The following is a 19,459-nucleotide window of genomic DNA, read 5'->3' as shown; positions in this document are numbered from 1 at the left end:
ATCAGATATTAAGAATATAATGGATTAATTATACTGGTAAAAAAAAAGTTAGTTATTTGTAAAAGATACAATTTTGTTTTTCTAGAATACCTTTTTAGTCATTTATTTACAAATTACATTAGAAGTTACTCTGTTAATGAAAACAACTTTAATATACATAATTAACAAGAATAATTTAGAAAAAATTATAAATTTAAAAAACAAAATGAATTTAGATCGAAAACTCTCAACTAGTTCCTACATTTAAAAGCAAAAAGTAACTTAAATCCGCATATTAACTTGTCAAATCTAAAACATAAATCTAAGAAATTAAACTAAGCCTGAACCAAGCATTTTAGAGTACTTTCAAAACACACCATATATAATAACTAAACAAAAAACACACACACACACACCCACATGTTTTGGCATCACACAGCATAGGCTTGTTAAAGCTAATCTGCTACAGTCTAAATTAGCTTGAAAGATGCGGTATAATTGTGATGGTGCGTTATAACAAAGACTTAGCATTTTAAAATGCAGCATTTGATGCTTTCAAGGTAAAAAAAGGTAGCTGTAACTTTCCAAATTTATGACTTAGATTTGCCAAGTTAATATGTAGGATCCACTGATCCGCATAAAAATTTAGAACATTGAATGTGTCGAACACCTCCTCAGCTTTATCACTAATTCATAGCCGTATATACTACCTATAATTTTTAATATTAGACTCAGTAGACAAATTTAAAAAAACTTAAAAAAGCTAAACATATTACTTAATTATAATATACTAACTCCGGTCTTTAGTATAACAGTTAATTTGATAATGGCAAAAAAAATAAATAAATAAAAAGAGTAAAATTTCAATTCACTTTGTATCTTATATTTATACACGTAACTAACAAGGTATTTTAACAAATATAATACTTATTTATTATAAATAACTCTCTTAATAAATTCTCTTAATTTATTTAAATTAGTCAAACTATGAGTAGAGTAAGAAGAAGAGGAAGAGGAGGCAGTATTTAGGTTATTTCTTTGAAATACATGCGTATCAACTGAGTCTTTCAGGAGGTAGTATAATGCAATATCACATTGATTTGATCATATTCCTCCAACGTTAAACGGAAGACGTTCTTGTTTGATAGTTAAGAAAACACTTCTGGGAATCACAATCTTTAGATTCCTAAGATATGCGTTCATCAGTTTGGATGGATACATGACGAATAAGATACAAGAAGCAAATTAATTTAAGCCACATTGTAAGTATGAAATGAATATCCAAGAGAACTATGCATAGCTTATAACATTACCAGCCGCAAAAAAAAAAAAAAAAAAAAGCTTATTGTCTATAATAAAATTGGAAATCTTACATTCACAGAATACATACCTTTTGGGAAAATTCTAGAACCCTTTAGGCCCAGATTCCTTCAAAACGACAGGCTTCTCTGCCATGGCGAGGCAATACTTGGCGATTTCTCTGAACTTAGGGACGCTTCTCAGGTCAACCTTAGTCCCATCCTTGAGAGTAATCACTACGTCGCCCCACTCGCCGATGAATCTGGGCACCACCTGAACGTCCTTAATCACCTTGTACGAGAAATCGCTTCGGTCCTGACCCGTAAGACCCGAAATCACTGTGACCCGGAGGTTGGTGAACCGGTATCTGAGGTAGAACGCCCTGGAAACCGCGGCGAGGGTTAAGGGCAACCATAGGAGAGTGAAACCGAGAAGGAGGTTGGCTAGGAGGTCCCCATAGTGGGCGCCGCCGTCAAAGAAGACGGTTTCCCCGGCGGGTTTTTTAGGGGCTGATGGAGCGGCTGCGGCGGACTTGTTGGTCGGAGAGGACACGTGGAGCCTCGTGAATGGCCGGAGGGATTTCGCGATGGGCTTGGAAGAGAAAACAGGGAAGAGAGAATTGGAAGAAGATGGAAGAGATTGGTGCGTTACGGCGGCGGAGGAGGGTGAGAGTAGCGGAGTGGACGCCATGCCTTATCCGTATGAACTAAACAAGCTGGGGTGCGAGGAGTCATGAGAGCAATTGATGTCGGTGGTTGGCCATGATTAAGGCACGTGGCAGATTCTTAGTGACAGCATGTTCCCGTCCGTAGGCAGAAAGGGCTAAACGCCCCCCATAGAATAGAACTAAAAATTGCTTTTTTGACCGGGAACTAAAAATTTCTACCCATACACATATTAGCATATTTGATTATATTTAAAATTTTAATAAATTATATTATTTAAGATAATTGAATATTTTCTTTTAATAAAAGTATATTGTTTATTCTTTTTAATGGAATTTGAATTAGAGATACTAAATTTATAGGGAGTAGATGAAAATTTGAAATTATTCATTTATTTTTTTTCATTTATGCCTCCAATTGGCATATTATTTTAATTATGATATTTTCATTTAATTTAATATATTCAAATCCTAATTAAGATACTATTTAAATTCAAAATCAATTATTAATTTCTTTATTTGAGCCTCTATTTGAAATTGCATTTATTTATAATGTTTTCCATTTAATTCAATATATTTAAATCTCAATCAAGATGTTATTTAAATATCATTAATTGTATATATTGAGATCTCATAATCTTATACCCGACCCATTTTTAAATGAATCGGGTGTTACAAGTTTTTAAGAATATAGTTAATGAGTACTGGTGAATAGTGATTTAGCTATCCTCTTGAAGGGAAGGACAGTTGTCCGCGCCTAAAGCCCACCAGGACCTACTAAATTTTTTTTTGAAAAGTCCAATGAGCATAACCTCCTCACTTCATCACATCACAAAGGCATGCAATTATAGGGGGAAAAAAAAACAAAAGCATGCAAATAGCCTGAAGGAATAAACATTATCACTCCTGTCCTAAACATAAATTACTTATAGAAGGAGGTTATGGTACTAAATGTAAGTTGTTTGTAGTATGTTTAAGACTTGTGATGTAGGATGAGGAAGGGAAAGAGGGAAAGGAGAGATAGAGAAAGGGAAAAAAGAGACTAGAAGAGGAAGGACAAGAAGAAATGAGGGAGAAATCAAGCGAATAAAAGAAAAAGAAAACTCAAAGAAGGAGAAACTTATATAATAATATGTTTATTTAAATCATAAGGTGTACAAAACAAATAACTTGAGGTACTATTTATAAGCCTTGAGATCAACTTAGAAATTAATGATAAAAAGCTTTAGAATCTTAAACTTGAATGCAAATAATAATTAAAAGATAATAATTAAATTAAAATTAAACCAAATATTCCTTAATAATGATAAATATCCTAAATATATGAAAATTCTAATTAACCATGATTCCATATCCCATCATTTCTTTCCTTTTTGAAGAATTTGACTCCTGATGAGTTAAAAGAGAGGCACAAATTTAGAGAGGAAAGGGTGAGAGTCCATATGACGGTTCGATCCAGAAATCCTTTTTAGCAAGTGAGATGACAAAAGAGAAAACCACGAGAGGCATCAGCAGCTTAAGTAAACCCTTGCAACATCTCAACTTTTTATGACTTAGATTTAACTACAGTATAGATGACAAAAAGGATATATTGAAATTCATGAGAAAAATTATATGTTTAGTGTATTATATATATAAATATAAATAAATATAAAATAAAATGTTTTTTTAAAAAAAACTCTTCATATGTGTTATATATGACATTATTACTACCCCAGCTTTGTTATATTTATTAGGAATGAATTAAGTAGTTATTGCAGATAAAAGATAATTAGAAATATTTAAGATCATCAAAGATGAGGATAGATCATTATGAAGCCACTTAGTAATTATCTAATCATATTTTAAATTTTAGTTTGGATAACTTTTAAAATCAAAGCATTTAGATTTTAGTTTAATTTACGAAACAAACAAAATATATGACTAAGACAAAATCATATTTTAATAATCTAATAGTGAAACACTTAAATCTAGATCCTATTTTTCTTTCCCTCCTTCTTACCTCCTCTCATACATGCCACCTCCACATCTCACTTTTGTTTCTTTGTTCCTTTTTTGTCCATCAATTGCACTGATGGCTAATACTTTTTTTCTTCCTCAATCAATATTGATTGCCAGCCATGTTTCTTTGCACCTAAAATATTATTCCTTTTTTATTTCTTTCATTCCATGATGCATAATTAATCTCACAACTACAAACCTTCGCTTCTCGTCAGTTGTCCCTTGCTCTCTCATAAATCACATGATAAAGTTTCCTTGATCCAGGTATACTAACTTTCACATTTTAAAAGTTTAGTTACACAATTTATCTTTTTATGTGTCATTGCAACTGAAAGTCAATACACACACACACTCAAGTGACCATTCTCTCTCCATCATGTCAAAAGAAAACATGGCCTTTCAAATATTTTCCTAGAGCAAACTCCTTTTATCACATCATGTAAAGCAGTCACCTTTATTTTTCTTCAAGCCCTAATTAATGATTTATGCCACAAGTTTTGTATTAGGCTTTGTGGATGTGCTCCTTTATTTATTTGTAAAGCTCATAAATTGATATCTTGAATGATACACACACACACACAAACACATGACATGATTCAGGTAGTAAGAACAAGTTATACCTTATATAATTAATTCTATATAAAAAATAAGTTATAATAATTGTAGAGGTGTTTGATTATATATTTATTCTAATTTTAAATAGTATATAAATGAATAAAAGATTGCTTTATTTATGAATTGAAAAAAAAGAAGGAAACATATAATAATTTATTATAAATGCTTCCATTTTTATATGAAAGGTGAACTTCCCAATAAATATACATATATAAAATATCATGAATTTAAATAAAGACTAAGATTTATAAAATTTGCATTGTGATAATATAACATTTTTTTGGATCTTCTAGAGTAACTTGAAAATATTAGGATAGCTTTAGGATAATTCTTTGGATTATTATCTAGCAGTTTTAAGTTTTAAATTAATTCCTTTGCAAATGTGTAACCTTTAGACCCTTACCAAAAGCCTTATTGCTCAAGATAAGTTGTTTAACTACTAAAGAGTTAAAGGAAATCATATAACCCAGAATTTTTCTATACGTACGCAAACATGTTTGTTATTATTGAATATATAGTGATAAACATATAAAATATTGTTTAGTTACATGTGATACAAGTACACAAGTTATTGAGACTATAAAAGTGTGAAAGAAATTGATATGGATGTATTATTTCTCATTGTTATTTAATTCTGTTAAGCATGCTCTATATGTGTGTAGATATAAGTATGTGAATGATGAAATCATATGTAGTTTATCTCTTTTAAGCATGCTTGTATGTAGTAGAATTGTTGCATATGCATGACGTGCATTAGTAGTTGGCTGGAGAGTTTATGATACTGATTTATATGAGATGCTATAACCACATAGTTTGCTTCCACTATGCACATAGTGGTTAGCTTTTTTAAGGGCTCCATTCCTTAATACATATGAGGCTAGGTTTGTTGAGAGCAAATATGGGACTATGACACCTCCTGGTTTGTTTCTTTAAGAACAAGAGCTATAGTCTAAGATTGGGCCTTGTACTCTTAGCCAAGTGCATCCTGAGTATTAGAGTAACTTTGGTCGGTACAATGCATAGGCCAAATCATAGATAAGCCTATGGTTCTAGTCAGCAAAATAAAATTAGATGGAGCAATAAGAGAGGAAGCATCCATTACATATACATATGTTACACTTAAGATTACTGCGAACTTTAGTGATTAGTTAAGTTATTTCAATGACTGCATACATGCCAAATAATGATTGTTCGTGTGATAGTTTATATGTGTATGGTTATACTATGGGTTACTGAGACGTTGGTGCTCACCCCACTCATTTAATACTTTTTAGATAAAGGATCTCATAGAGAGCAAGAAAAGGCACCAAAGGAATGAGCTTTAAGGTCTCTATTGTTATTCTTAAGCACATATTGGGTTATATTCAATTGCCACAACTCTAGGAATTTTTCTATATATATTAATTAAAGTATTTCAAGAATTTAATTTTATCAATTTGAATATTTTTGCAAAAATCAAGCATATGTTCTTAGGACAATCTTTAAGCCCTTCTGGGTCTTGATTGGTTACTAATTATGCAACCGCTTTGGATGAGTGTTATATTGTACGGTACTTTAGTTTGGAAATCCTCTCTAACAGGTAAGGTATTGAAAGGGAGAACCATTAAAGAAATGACGAACTTGATCATTGAGAATGTAGGGAAAGACTTTCCAATAGACAAGATACTCATGGAGTGGCCCATTAAGTAGTGGATCAACCTTAGGAGGTGCAACTTGCATATAAGGTAGAGTTGCCATGTGATTAAGCTAATTCTTGATGATCACAGTTTGAAGAAGCACTATGTGCACACATGTAGTCTCAACAACCTGTTCATGTGTCGAAGAATTAGTTTTGTAGTTGATAATACTAGAGTCCTCAATTACTTATGTGACAAGAGTCTCTAACAGTGCCTGTTGGGGGCACAGGTGTTGGTGAGGTCACTTTAGGGTCATGAGTAATCTCCACAAGTGTTGGGGGCAGTACACTAGTGTTTCAATAGGATTTATGATTTGATCTTATGCATTTAAAGATAGAGCATCAGCTTTTATCAACTTGCTTGTTTGGTATGATGTCTCTTCTCTTTTCTTTTTCCACTCATTGATTTGATCCCATATATACTTGAGTTTAGTTATTATCAAATCCAAATACCAATGTTCTTTAATAGCCTCTTCTGCTTCCTTGTCCTTGGACTTATTAATTGGAAAGAGGTCAGAATGTTTACTTTGATAGCAATCTTCTTTTTCACAATAGCAGCAGATTCATAATGGTAACAGTTGACATACTCATGGTGATGACCTTCATACCCATATTAATCAAAATTTTCATATTGATTATGATTGGTATATTCATATGGTCTTGTATATTCATGATGATCGAGCATAACAATATTTCTCATATTTGTAACAGCAATAATTTTCATTGTCATGTCATTGCTATATATTTGGGTAAGGTGCCATATTTATGTCGACATTCTTTACACTGGCATCCTTTAAAACCCATAATTACAATTGAATAACATGTCTCTTAAGGGTTTTAGGGTGGTTCTAAAAACCTAGAGAAGGTTACCAAGTTACCCCTACCTATAAGGTAAAGACCTTATTCAACATGCTTAATCCTCTGAGAACTCTACAGCTCCACAAGGAATACACTTGCTAAATAAGTAACAATCTGAGTGAAGTCTTCACAATAACATCAGAGGGTTCTAAAGGCTTACAGGAAAAACGTTAGAAACTTTACTAACTTAGGGTAACTTTGACCGAGTTATAGGGCTGGTCTCACATAAAGTCACGTAGATTAACTAAAGCAATAAAGGGTATAAATTAAAGAAATAAAATTCAAAAGAAATATAACTCAAAAGATGTGAAAATGAATTTTTCTTTTTGACTTTTGTTTTTTCCCTATTTTTTGTCACTCTATTTTTTGCCTTTTTTCAACTTTTTTCCTGCACTTTTCCCCCCTTTTTTTACATTTGCCATTTTCTTCTTTTTTAATAAAAAAATAAAAAAATTGAAATTAGCAAAAGAAGAAAATATTGCCTAAACAACAACTCTGGATGATGATCCTTAAGAAACCTAGCTAAGTTCTTTCGTGTGATGATCCGTTACTTGAGGGAGATCCAAAATGGAAGAAACCACACAAAACAATTTGGAATAGCAAAATTTTATGATCTTGAAGCTATTGAAGGCTATTGAGATTTTGAGAGTTAACTTGGAAAGCTTTCGCGCAAGTAGAAGAGAAGTGGAAACTAGGCCTTAATGCCAATTGATGCAGGACTAGGAAGGAAAAAAGGGAAAGGAGAGATGGAGAAGGGAAAGAGAGAGACTAGAGGAGGGAGGACAGCAAGAAAGGAGAAAGAAATCAAATAAATAAAGGAGAAAGAGAACTTAGAGGAGGGAAAACTCAATAATATGTTTATTCAAATCATAGGGCATACTAAGTAAATAACTTGAGGTGCTATTTATAAGCCTAAAGATAACCCTAAAAAGTAATGATAGAAAGCTCTAGAATCTTAAACTTGAATGCAAATAACAATTAAAAGATAACAATTAAATTAAAATTAAAGCCAGACATTCTCCATTAATGATAAATATCCCAAATATATGAAAATCATAATCAACTATGATTCCATATCCCGTCATTACCAATTAATGCCAGACATGAAGGAGAAAGGGGGAAAAAAGAGAGAGAAGGGGAAGAGAGAGACTAGAGGTGTGAGGACATCAAGAAAGGAGGGAGAAATTAGATGAATAAAGGGAGAGCAGAACTCAAAAGAGGAGAAACTTAATTACATGTTTATTGTACCATTTTGAATTTTAGGCCTAAAAGTGTAAGAAATAGCTTGGAATGGGTAGGCTACTAGATCCCTTTTGGCAAATGTCCCAGAAATTCCTTGAAAGGATAAGAAAGATTCTTAGAGACCAAGTTGTAAAGAGAAGGTTTTCTTAGACCAAGGAGCAAGAAAGTTGAAGGCTATAGTGAAGCCTTGGGAGTTGAGTAAGAGGAATGAGAATAAATATGGACCAAAGGTCATACTAGAAAGCTTAAAGGGATGATTCTTGATGCTAAACCCCAGTAGGGACTAAATTATAATTTTGAAAAATTTCAAGCTAGAAAGGGTAATGACGGAAATTATGCCCAAAATTTTCAAAAATTTTTTAAAAAATAGACAATGAGGTGTTAAGGCTCATTTAAAGTTAAGAATGATGAAAATGCCCATAGAATGGATTTTTGGTAAATTGGCTAATTATGAGAATTTTGGCTAATTAAGGAACAATTAGTCAAAATCAATTATTTAAAATATGAGGAGACCTTAAATAATTAGACACAAATGAGAAAAAAAGTAGTTTGTAGATTATAATAGATTGTAAAATTATCTCTGACCGTAGAAAGTATAGAGATTCGCTTTAAAGAAATTTAAAGCCAAATTTTATTAAAGGGGGTATCCGGGAAATCTACAAAAGATGTACTTACATGTTGAGTTTTGACCTGAGAAAAATTAGACAAATTCCTCTCAATGAAAGGAAGTTAATGTAGTAGAGGAATAAATTTTTGAACCTAGAAAACATCAGAAAGAATTTAGTCCAAGTTGAAGTGAAATAAAATAATTTGGTGTTTCCTTTAAGGGACAAAAACCCTAAAGGTTCCTCTTGCCTAATGTTTGACGTTATTATATCTTATGGAGTTATTTGTGATGAGAAAAGGGTGTTAGAACATGTACCAGTGATACCAAGTAAGTCAAGACTCGAAAAGGTATCTGATACGATGTAAAATTGTGAAATAAGTAGAGGAATAGTCAAGGGTATAATTATGCACGAATTTTTTTTTTATTTTTCTCCCTATTTTGATGCTAATTTGATCAAGAGGACAAGGTTGGGATTATTTCTTTTGTCAAGGGGAAAACTTGGAAAAGATTAAAATAATATTTACTAATCACATGTTAAATATGCAAAGACGCTCGGCAAGAAGAAAATGTGCATGAGTCCAAAATTATGCCACCTAACTCAATGATGTAAGGGAGATGATGTAAGGGAAACACAAGGCAAAGTCATGGGGGATAAGACTTAATCAATAGACATGTGTTATGGTAAAATGGTAAAGGTAACTTGGCTTAACCCAAGGGAAATGGTAACTTAAACTCTACAAGTACCCCCTTTCCCCTCCTATTTGTGTGTTTGGATAGCCAAGAGAGGGAGAGTAAGGGAGAGCATGAAATTTTGAGGCCAAGAAGGAGAAGAGGAAAAGCTTCAAGTTCCATGGAAGACTAAGCTTCAAGACAAGGTAAAATCATAGTTTTTAATTTAGTTCATGATGCTTTATGTCTTGTAAAGCTTGGCAATGTTTTTGATGAGATTTGGAAGCATGAAACCCTAAAGGAAGGTGCTATCCAAATATGTTTGAGTTATAAAAAAGATTGATTGATGATAGAATCATGTTTAAAGGCTAGAAAGGAACAAGGATCAAGTAATTTTGTGATGAAAATGAAAAGAATCCAACTTCTCCTTATGTTGTATATATTTTTGGGCAAGGCTAGGGATAATACTAGGGTTGGATTTTGATGATTTTGATGCTTTCAATGTGTTTATAATGAAAAATCTTGTCAAGTATAACTTACAAAGCAAGCTTGGAAGTATTGAAATTAAAATTGAAATTTTACTCTAAAAACCCTATGCATTTGGCCATGTCTAGATAAAGGGGAGGGAGTTAGATTTTATTGATTTTGAGCTTGAAAATGGATTCTACATGCATAATTATGGAGAAATAGCATGTGAGATTAATTTTAGAAAGATTAAGATAAAAACTCGAAAGTTAGAGGTTAAAGTATGTTATAAAGAGCAAAATATGAATATCATTGATTCTATAACTCTAATAAATAAATGACAATGATGTATTAATGTGATTAGGGCTATGTGACATCAAGGAAGATGGATGAGAAAGGTTGATCAAGTAATCTTGATGGTTGGAAGCAAAGGGAGCAGGAGGAAAAATTGAATGTAAAAGGTTAAAGGTAGCAAACTTTACCTTACGTTTATGTGCTTGGTATTTGCTTGCGTATATGACATGCTTGTATGTTTATGTGATTTTATGAACTCGTGCATTGTGAATGTGAATATATTTAAAGTATGTCATAAGCCTATATGCTTTATGATAAACGCATGATAATTTCCAAACATGTTATTATGTTATAAAGATGTTAAGTTGCAAGCATGTTATGTATGTTTGGGTAGTTGTTGTTTGCTATTGAGATTCTCTTGAATCTCACCCTCTCTTCACTAACCAAAACAAGTCTGGTATGCAAGGGAAGAGGAATGCATGGTGAGGAAGAAAGAAAGAAGAGAAGAACTTGAGAAATGTGTTATGTTAAGTTATGTATCCCCGTATGTGATGTATGGTAAGAATAATATTATGTAATGAGGAATGATGATGTTGGCATATATGAATGAGTTTGATAATGCTTAGAAATGATCAATGGTATATTGGGATGATAGCCCGCAAGATAAAGAAAGTGTATTGCATGGTAATACAAATAAAGGCATAACCTTTCCTATTATGAGCAAGTGAATTTGTGACAGAGTAAAGATAAGGTAAACGAATGAATCTACCCATGAAATTAGTGAGCAGTTAGTACACATCCTAAGATTTAAAATAAGTGGTGGATCACTTAACATAGATGTGTGTGCTAAAAGATATGATTGCTTAAAGTTAGGGTAGAGAATATAAAGATGTGCTATTTGACCAAATGAATAGTATAACTTTACATATAATGCTGGAATGCAGGAGTAAGGAAATGAAACCAATAAGTATTTTTCCCCATAGAGAATTGAAAGAGATTTAAAAAGATACTTAAATCACCTTAATACAAATATTTTATAATTAGTTATGAATTTTAAAGTTGGATCAAGAACCTAAAATTTATCAGTAAATAGTAATCCAAAAATCAAATTTTAAGTTTTTAATCTACAGATTTATTTCGTGATCCATTTGAATCGTAAGACTTCTAGACACGTACTAAAAGGGATAAAGGGAAGGATGTCTTATTTATTCAAATTATAAGGTACACAAAGCAAATAACTTGAGGTGTTATTTATAACCTTCAAGATAACCCTAGAAATTAAAGATAGAAAGCTCTAGAATCTTAAACTTAAATGCAAATAACAATTAAAAGATAACAATTAAATTAAAATTGGAGCCAAATATTCCCTAATAATGATAAATATCCTAAATATCTAAAAATTCTAATCAACCATGATTCCATATCCCATCAACTTGTTTTTTAATTTTATAACACCTTCATTTTAGATCAAATAACCAACCAATTAGAGGTAATAGAGTCACATTTGATGGCTAACAGTTTGGAAAAAATTTGGTTCTTGGGTTACTATTCACAACACCCCATAATTTGGCTAAACTTTGAAAAATCATAACTAATTTTAGAAAAATTAAAATTGAGGAATTCCAAATTTTATTAGAAGCTGTTTGGGTTATCTTTTGAGAAAAAATAGTTTCTGGATGAATCATTTTCAAATTTGAGGCTAGATTAATTTTCAAAAAGTACTATTCATTTAGTCATTTTCTAATTTTCTAATATTTTTGTCTAACTTTAGATAGGAATAACTTCTTGTACAAATATCCATTTGAGGCATGTTACCACTCATTTTAAAAAGAAAAATGAGATCTAATAAACTAGATAGTTTTGTGACTTAACTCACTTGATTTCTCAAATTCACATTGGTCAAAGTTGAATCCCAAAATGTTGACTTTTACCCCTAATTATGTTTCCTTCTTATAACTTAGCTCTAGCTTCACATACCATTCATTCAACCACATAATTGATTATACTATCATACTTGACATGTGTTTGCATCAAAACATCACATAAAGTCATCCCAAAAGATTAATTTGCAATTATCCACATAAGTGCAAGAAAGGTTCAAAACCATAGTTTTATTACATTAAATGTTTCCTCAAGTATTGAGCACCTACTTGCCTTTTCCTTTTGATGTAGTAGGCCCTAGGGTTTGTTGAACATGGGGGGTAAGATTCATAGGAATCTTAGTAGCATAACATCATATTTACAATGTCACACAAGCAAAGCATTACATGCCATATGAACTAGCTATCACATACTTTCACATAATACACATGCCATGGAAAGGTAATAACATACTTCTCATTCATAGCACTCAACATTACATAAGCCAAGGCATTACATGCATGGAGTTATACATCATATCACATCATCATCTCATCCACATCATGGCATAACAACATAGCATAACATATAGCAATAAATACTGTCCAAGGTAACATTTAAATAGTAAATGCTAGCTACCTCTTTCAAGCTTTTTCTCTTCCTTCAAGCTCTTCCTTTTAGGCAACTCTTCTTTTCTTTTGATGTTTGACCTATTGATAGCACAATAGGGCATCACAAATTATTATTTCAATCAATGTATTCATCACAAAACCCTTAATCCCCTTTGTTATTGATTTTTGGGTTATTATTTCTAACTTTGCTTCCTTAATTCTCTTGGGCTATTCCTACATAATTTTTCATGTAGAATTCAAATATCCAATTAGATTTATAAAAATCTAATTCCTTCCTAATGAACTCACTTTGGCCAAAACATATACCCTTGGAATTCAAAGTTTCCTTTTCAATTTTAATGCTTCCAAACTTTCTTTCTTATTATTTCCCCGTACTATTTCATCATTTAAACACATTAGAAGTATCAAATTGAATTGAATCCAATGCTAAACGCAATTTCTTCCTTTGGCTGAAACAACATAAGAATTTAGGGGTTGGATTTTCTTTCCAAAACTTAATCATAGCCAACAATCTCCTATCCTTTTTAGGTGTTTAATCAAAGTTTCAAACCCTTGGCTAAATTCCTCCAAGTTTCCAAAAATTTCGGTAGCATTTCTTCTTAGGAAATAGCCATCCAAACATCATGAAAATGCCAAAAAAATAGTCCACATAAAATCACAAAACGTTTAGAAGCTTACTTTACTGATTCCTTGAACTTGGTTGGACTTTCTCTCTCTAGAGTCTCTTGTTGTCTCCCTTAAAATCCAAGAGCAAAAAGCCTCCCCTTAATCTTCCTCTTTGGCCAAAAATGCAAGGATGGGAGGGGGCATTTATAGATCTTTGGCTTAACTCTTAGCCCTTGAAGTTCAATAGAATTGCAAGGTATAGGTGGAAAGATCCAAGCCCTCTTTTTTTATTCCAAGAATAATGGAAAACAAAATGAAATAAACGGAAAAATCTTAGGCTTCAAGAAGGTGATCTTGCCACTTGTCCATGTGATGTCATGGTAATGATGTCACTTTGCTTATGTCATGCTAAGATCATTTAGCTTTAACATCAGTTAACTTTCTTAATCATCATAATTAACTTTTCTTAATGACCTTCTAGAAACTTGGTTTTCTTTTCATTTTCTATTTATTTTCCTCTAAATGGGCCTCCCTTAGGTGTGATTTTTGGGCCAAATAGGCTGGAAAGTTTTGCAAAAAATTTTACTTCTCTGCATATCCTTACATTATACTGAATTGAGTACTAGTACAGTACCAAATGAATTTTTCTGTATCCTGTCCATTTTACCGTCTTAGAAAATTTATCTCAACGTACCGTTAGCCTTCTCTTAGTGTAGAGAAGTTTTATGATTTTTCTCATAATTTAATTCCCTCAGAAATTCTCTAAACTCCATTTTTAGTGAAATTAGCACTCTACCGACAATAATTCTGCTTTAAATATTATTAAAGCTAACCTCCTCATCAATTGAAGTTAGGAATATTTTATAAATTATAATAATCCTCTAGGCACTTTTTCATATTTTTTTCAGAATTATTGAGGCCTCTAAATATTTTTTATAATTAATTTTGTTTACTGTTACTTGATGTAACTAAAAATTCCTGTAAATATAGAAAATTCTATATTTATTTATTTTCCTCCCAATAATTTCTCTGGGGCTTCAAACACTGATTCTTGATCCTTAATTCCTTTTTTACACAATTTTCTAGGAATTTTTTGGGAATTTATAACTTGACTTCCCAATTAAATCCTTCTTTAACTAATATTTCAAAATATCAATCTAGCCTAGGGGTGTTCATGGGCAGGGCTGGGCAAGGCATGCCCCCTGCCCGATGCCTAGCTCGAAAAATGAGCGGGCTGCATTTTGTGGCCCGCTGTCCTGCCCTGCCCACAGAAGCCCTAACCATTTTCGGGCAGGACGGGCTTCCAAGCCCAAATAGTGATACCTTGGTGAAAATTTTTTTAGTTAAAGTAAGGGTATCTTATAATAACTATAAAGGAATAAATACTTGAATAAACAATAAATTCAACAAATCAATAACTTTGATTTGTCTTAAATTGATATATCTTTTAATATAACACTAAAGTGAGCTTGCTTTTGCATCCTTGCAAGACAACCAACAATAAAAACAAACTAAAAGATACTAAACCATATTAGAAAAAAATTAAAAAGATACTAAGAAGGAAGAATTATGCATGCCACTAAGTGTATCTATGGCAAATGGAAGAGGGGAGAATAATATATATTATTATATATATATTATATCATTATAAGTATTTCTGGCAAAAAAAAAGAATTATAAATATATATATCAGGGGCAAGGCCAAATGGGCAGGGCAGCATACTGTTCCCGCAGCCCAGCCCTGCCCATAATATGCCCAGCCAAAATTGCCCATTTTTCTTTGGGTAGTTTTTTTTTTCGGGCAGGGTAGGGCCATTTTCTCACCGGCTTGGGTGGGCATACCAGGCTAGCGGGCTTGATGAACACCACTAATCTAGCCACTATTCAAGTTTCAAATCAAACTTACAAGAACTATATTTTTTGTGCACTAACTGGCCCTCGGTCTATTTAATTCCCTTATTTTTTAGGGTTAAAATTTTTAGAATGTTACATTTCCTCTCCCCTAAAAATAAATTTCGTCCTCAAAATTTAATACATACCTCATAAGAAGAGCTTTGAATACTTACTCCTCATCTGGTCTTCCTTCTCCTATATGGCCTCTTCTAAGCTTGCATCCTTCTAGATCACTTTGACCAACAGAATCGCCTTATTCCTCAGTTGTTTGACTTTCTGATACATAATCTGCTCAGATCATATCTCAAGTGAAAAATTGCCTTTTAACTCAATCTGATTGTATTCTATCACATGCTTGAGATCTGGATGGTACTTCTTTAACTGGGAAATGTAGAAGATGTAGTGTAATTGACTTAAGTTCGGGGGTAGGGCCAGTCTGTAGGCTGTGGTCCAACTTTGGAGAGGATTTGAAATGGTCCCATATACTTTGGCATAAGCTTTTTTGTCTTTATGGATCGACCTACGCCAATGGTTGGAGAAAATCTTAAAAACACATGGTCTCCAACTTGGAACTCCAATAGCTTCTACTTATTATTGGTGTAACTTTTCTATTTGCTCTGAGACGTGATTAGCTTTTGCTTGATCAACTTTATCTACTCAAAGATTCGATCCACTATATCTAGTCCCCAAACTTTCCTCTCACCAAGTTCTGTCCAACAGGATTTACATTTTCTTCTGTAAAGAGCTTCAAATAGAGCCATTTGAATACTGGAATAGTAGCTATTATTGTAAGCAAACTCTACCAGTGGCGGGTACTCATCCTAGTTTCCTTTAAAATCCAAAACATATGCCCTCAACATATCTTTTAGTGTTTGGATCATTCGCTCTGTTTGCTTGTTCGTTTGCAGGTGATAAGCCATAATGAAACTTGATTCCTATAGCTTCTTACATCTTTTTCCAAAATTTAGACATAAACCTTGGATCTCTATCTAACACAATGTTTTATGGTACCCCCATGAAGTCTGACGATCTGCTTGATGTATAACCTTGCTAACTTCTCTGGCGAATAGCTAACTTTGATTGCCAGGAAATGGGCTAATTTCATCACTCGATCAACTACGACCAATATCACGTTGTAACCTGACAATGTATGGTATTTCCATAATGAAATCCATGAAAATATTGTCCCATTTCCAATCAGGGAGATATAGGGGTTGCAGAAACACTGATGGGTTTTTGGTGCTCTATCTTGATCCTCTAGCACGTGAGGCATTTTATCACACATCACGTGACATCTTGTTTCATACCGGGCCATCAAAATAATCAGTTAAGGTTTTAGTATATCTTGGTCATTCCTAGATGAATTGTATATTTACTCTTATGTGCCTCATCTAGAATCTGCTTTTTGAGATCATTTATTGGAGGGATGTATGTTCTTCCTCTATACTTTGGTATTCCCTTAGTTGAGATCTCAAAATGTCTTGTCTCGTTGTTTAGTACCTTAGCTCGTAGGGTCTTTGCTAACTCATCCCTTCTTTCAGCTTCCTTGATCTGTTCTATCAATAAGACTTCCATTTCTTGTACTCCTGCTTCATTAGTTGTCAACTGCATCTGGTAGATAGGACCCCAATCCTTGATGTCTTCTAACAATTCACCTTTTTTATTCATTTGTGTTGCCACCTACACCACCTTCCTACTCAAGGCATCGGCCACTACATTGGCCTTTCCCAGATGGTACTTAATCTGTTAGTCAAAGTCTTTAAGTAGTTTTATCCACCTTATCTGTCTCATATTTAACTCTTTCTGATCTTATAGGTACTTGAGACTTTTATGATCACAGAACAATTCTATGGTTGCCCGTACAAAAAATGCTTCTAGATCTTTAAGGCATAAATAATCACTGCTAACTCTAGGTCATGTATGAGGTAGTTCTTCGCATGAGACTTTAACTGTCGTGAGGCGTAAGCGAAAACTCTACCTTACTGTATCAATACACATCCCAATCCCTGTTTGCTAGCATATCTGTACACTACATATGGTAGCATTGGATCGAGCATCACTAGTACTAGAGTAGAAGTCATCCTTCACTTCAGCTCCTAAAAGCTTGTCTCACACTTATCGTGCAACATAAATTGCTGATTCTTTCTTATAAGCTTACTCAGCTATTGGGGAATCCCAGAAAAGTTCTGTATGAATCTCCTGTAGTAGCCTGCCAGCCCCAAAAAACTTTTAATCTTTGTTACCGTCTTGGGTTGCTCCTAGTTTAAACGGCCTCAACTTTACTGGGATCCATGGCCACACAATCTTGATTAATCACGTGGCCTAGGAATTTAACTTCATCCAGCCAAAACTCACATTTGGTGAGCTTGGTGTAGAGCTACTTCTCTTTTAGTGTACTCAGAATAGTCCTTAAATACTACTCATGTTCTTCTTAAGATTTGGAGTACACAAGAATACAACAAACTAATCTAAGTATAGGTGAAAGATCCAGTTCATATAATCCACAAAGATAGCAAGGGTGTTTGTTAAAACCAAATGGCATCACTAAGAACTCACGGGGTCCATATCGGGTCCCAAAAGCAATCTTTGGAACATCCTCAGCTTTTGTCCTTAGCTGGTGATATCCTAATCATAAATCAATCTTTGAGAATACTGTAGCTCCAACTAGCTGGTCTCGTAAATTATAGATCCATGATAGGGGATACTTGTTCTTTACTATTACCTTATTCACCTCCCGATAGTCTATGCCTAGTCTCAGACTACCATCTTCTTCTTCACAAAGAGTACTAGAGCACCCCAGGGAGATACACTAGGTCTGATGAATCCTTTCTCTAACAGCTCCTCTATCTAATTCTTTAACTCTGCTATTTCATTCGGAACCATTTGGTAAGGAGCCTTGGATATTGGCATATTCCTTGGTATGAGATCAATTGCGAACTCTGCTTCTTGTTCTGGTGGCAGTCCACTGATCTTTGTTAGAAACACTTTAGGGAAATCCCTTACTATTGGTATCTCGTTAATCCCTTCTTCTATCTCAGCTTGTATCGAAAAGAAGACTAGGTACCTTGACAGCCTTGTCTTAGGCATCTATCTGCTTCAGCCTCAATCAAAAGGTTTAACCTAACTTCGGTACTAGGGATTGTTTCTTTTAAGGAAAGTACTAAGGTTTTGTTTCCATAGTCAAGTAGAATATTGTTTGTGAATAACCAATTCAATCAAATAATCATATCAATATTATGGAAAAGGCATGCATATCAAATCAATAGCAGTGCAACACATTACTACAAAAAGGTCTATTTTTGTCCCCTATTTTCTTTTGAAATTGAAAACAGAGGAAAAAAGGGTAATACATTCATCTGGTTACACCAAACAAAAGAGTATAGGGCCCCATACTCTTCTGTTAGGCCATAACAGATGAGTATAAGGCTAGATACTCGTCTGTTCACCTAACTAGATGAGTATATGGGCTTACACTCATCCTATCCACTATCTGGCCCCATGGGGCCTTGTTTTAAAAAACAATTTAAAGCCCTACCCCCTATTTCCACTCATCAGTTTCATTTTATAGCTCGTGATTGATGCCCCCTCCCCTATTTCCAGCTCACAGTCGACGCTCCCCCTCCCCCATTTCACATGTTTGCTTCCTTCTAGCTTACTCTCTTGACATTTCCCCCCTCTCTTTCTCCTTTCTAGCTCAGCTTTTCTTCTGTCTACCTTGCTGTTGCCATTTTCTCCTTCTCTTTCTTCTCCCTTGCTCACATTTTCTCCCTCTCTTTCTCCTTTCTTACTGTCACCGTGGGTGTTTTAGCTCATTGCTGTAGATCAGCTCGCCATAAGGTCTCACCATGGGGGACTCATCTGCAGCTCATCGTGTTGTGTGTTCATTGTTAGCTTTATTTTTGTTCTTCACTTCATAGGTTAGTAGCTAGATATCTTTTATGGGTTAAAGGATTGATGGTATATAACTTGTGTTGCTGCTGTTAAACCTGTTAGAATTAGGAGTCTTATGATTTCATTACAATTTAGATGTTTGATGAAATGCATCTATATATATAAGTAGTGGTTCTAAAGATTTTATTGTTGTACTTTAGGTGTTTGAT

General features: G+C 33.5%; 1 protein-coding gene across 1 annotated transcript; it reads right to left on the bottom strand.

Moving 5' to 3' along the window:
- Window positions 1-1,139: 1,139 nt before the first annotated feature.
- LOC114759556 (uncharacterized) lies at window positions 1,140-1,997 on the bottom strand. Its single transcript, XM_028948754.1, has one exon. It carries the CDS (start codon window positions 1,966-1,968, stop codon window positions 1,384-1,386), a length of 585 nt encoding a protein of 194 aa, XP_028804587.1. The 5' UTR covers window positions 1,969-1,997; the 3' UTR covers window positions 1,140-1,383.
- Window positions 1,998-19,459: the final 17,462 nt, after the last annotated feature.

This window comes from Neltuma alba, unplaced genomic scaffold (assembly GCF_004799145.2).
Source record: "Neltuma alba isolate B1F8T4 unplaced genomic scaffold, ASM479914v2 tig00010865_pilon, whole genome shotgun sequence".
Taxonomy (NCBI): domain Eukaryota; kingdom Viridiplantae; phylum Streptophyta; class Magnoliopsida; order Fabales; family Fabaceae; genus Neltuma; species Neltuma alba.
This window is presented reverse-complemented; position numbering and strand designations above follow the sequence as displayed.

Bases quoted from the DNA above. Each gene is read 5' to 3' on its own strand.
- LOC114759556 (XM_028948754.1), bottom strand. From the start codon at position 1,968: ATGGCGTCCACTCCGCTACTCTCACCCTCCTCCGCCGCCGTAACGCAC.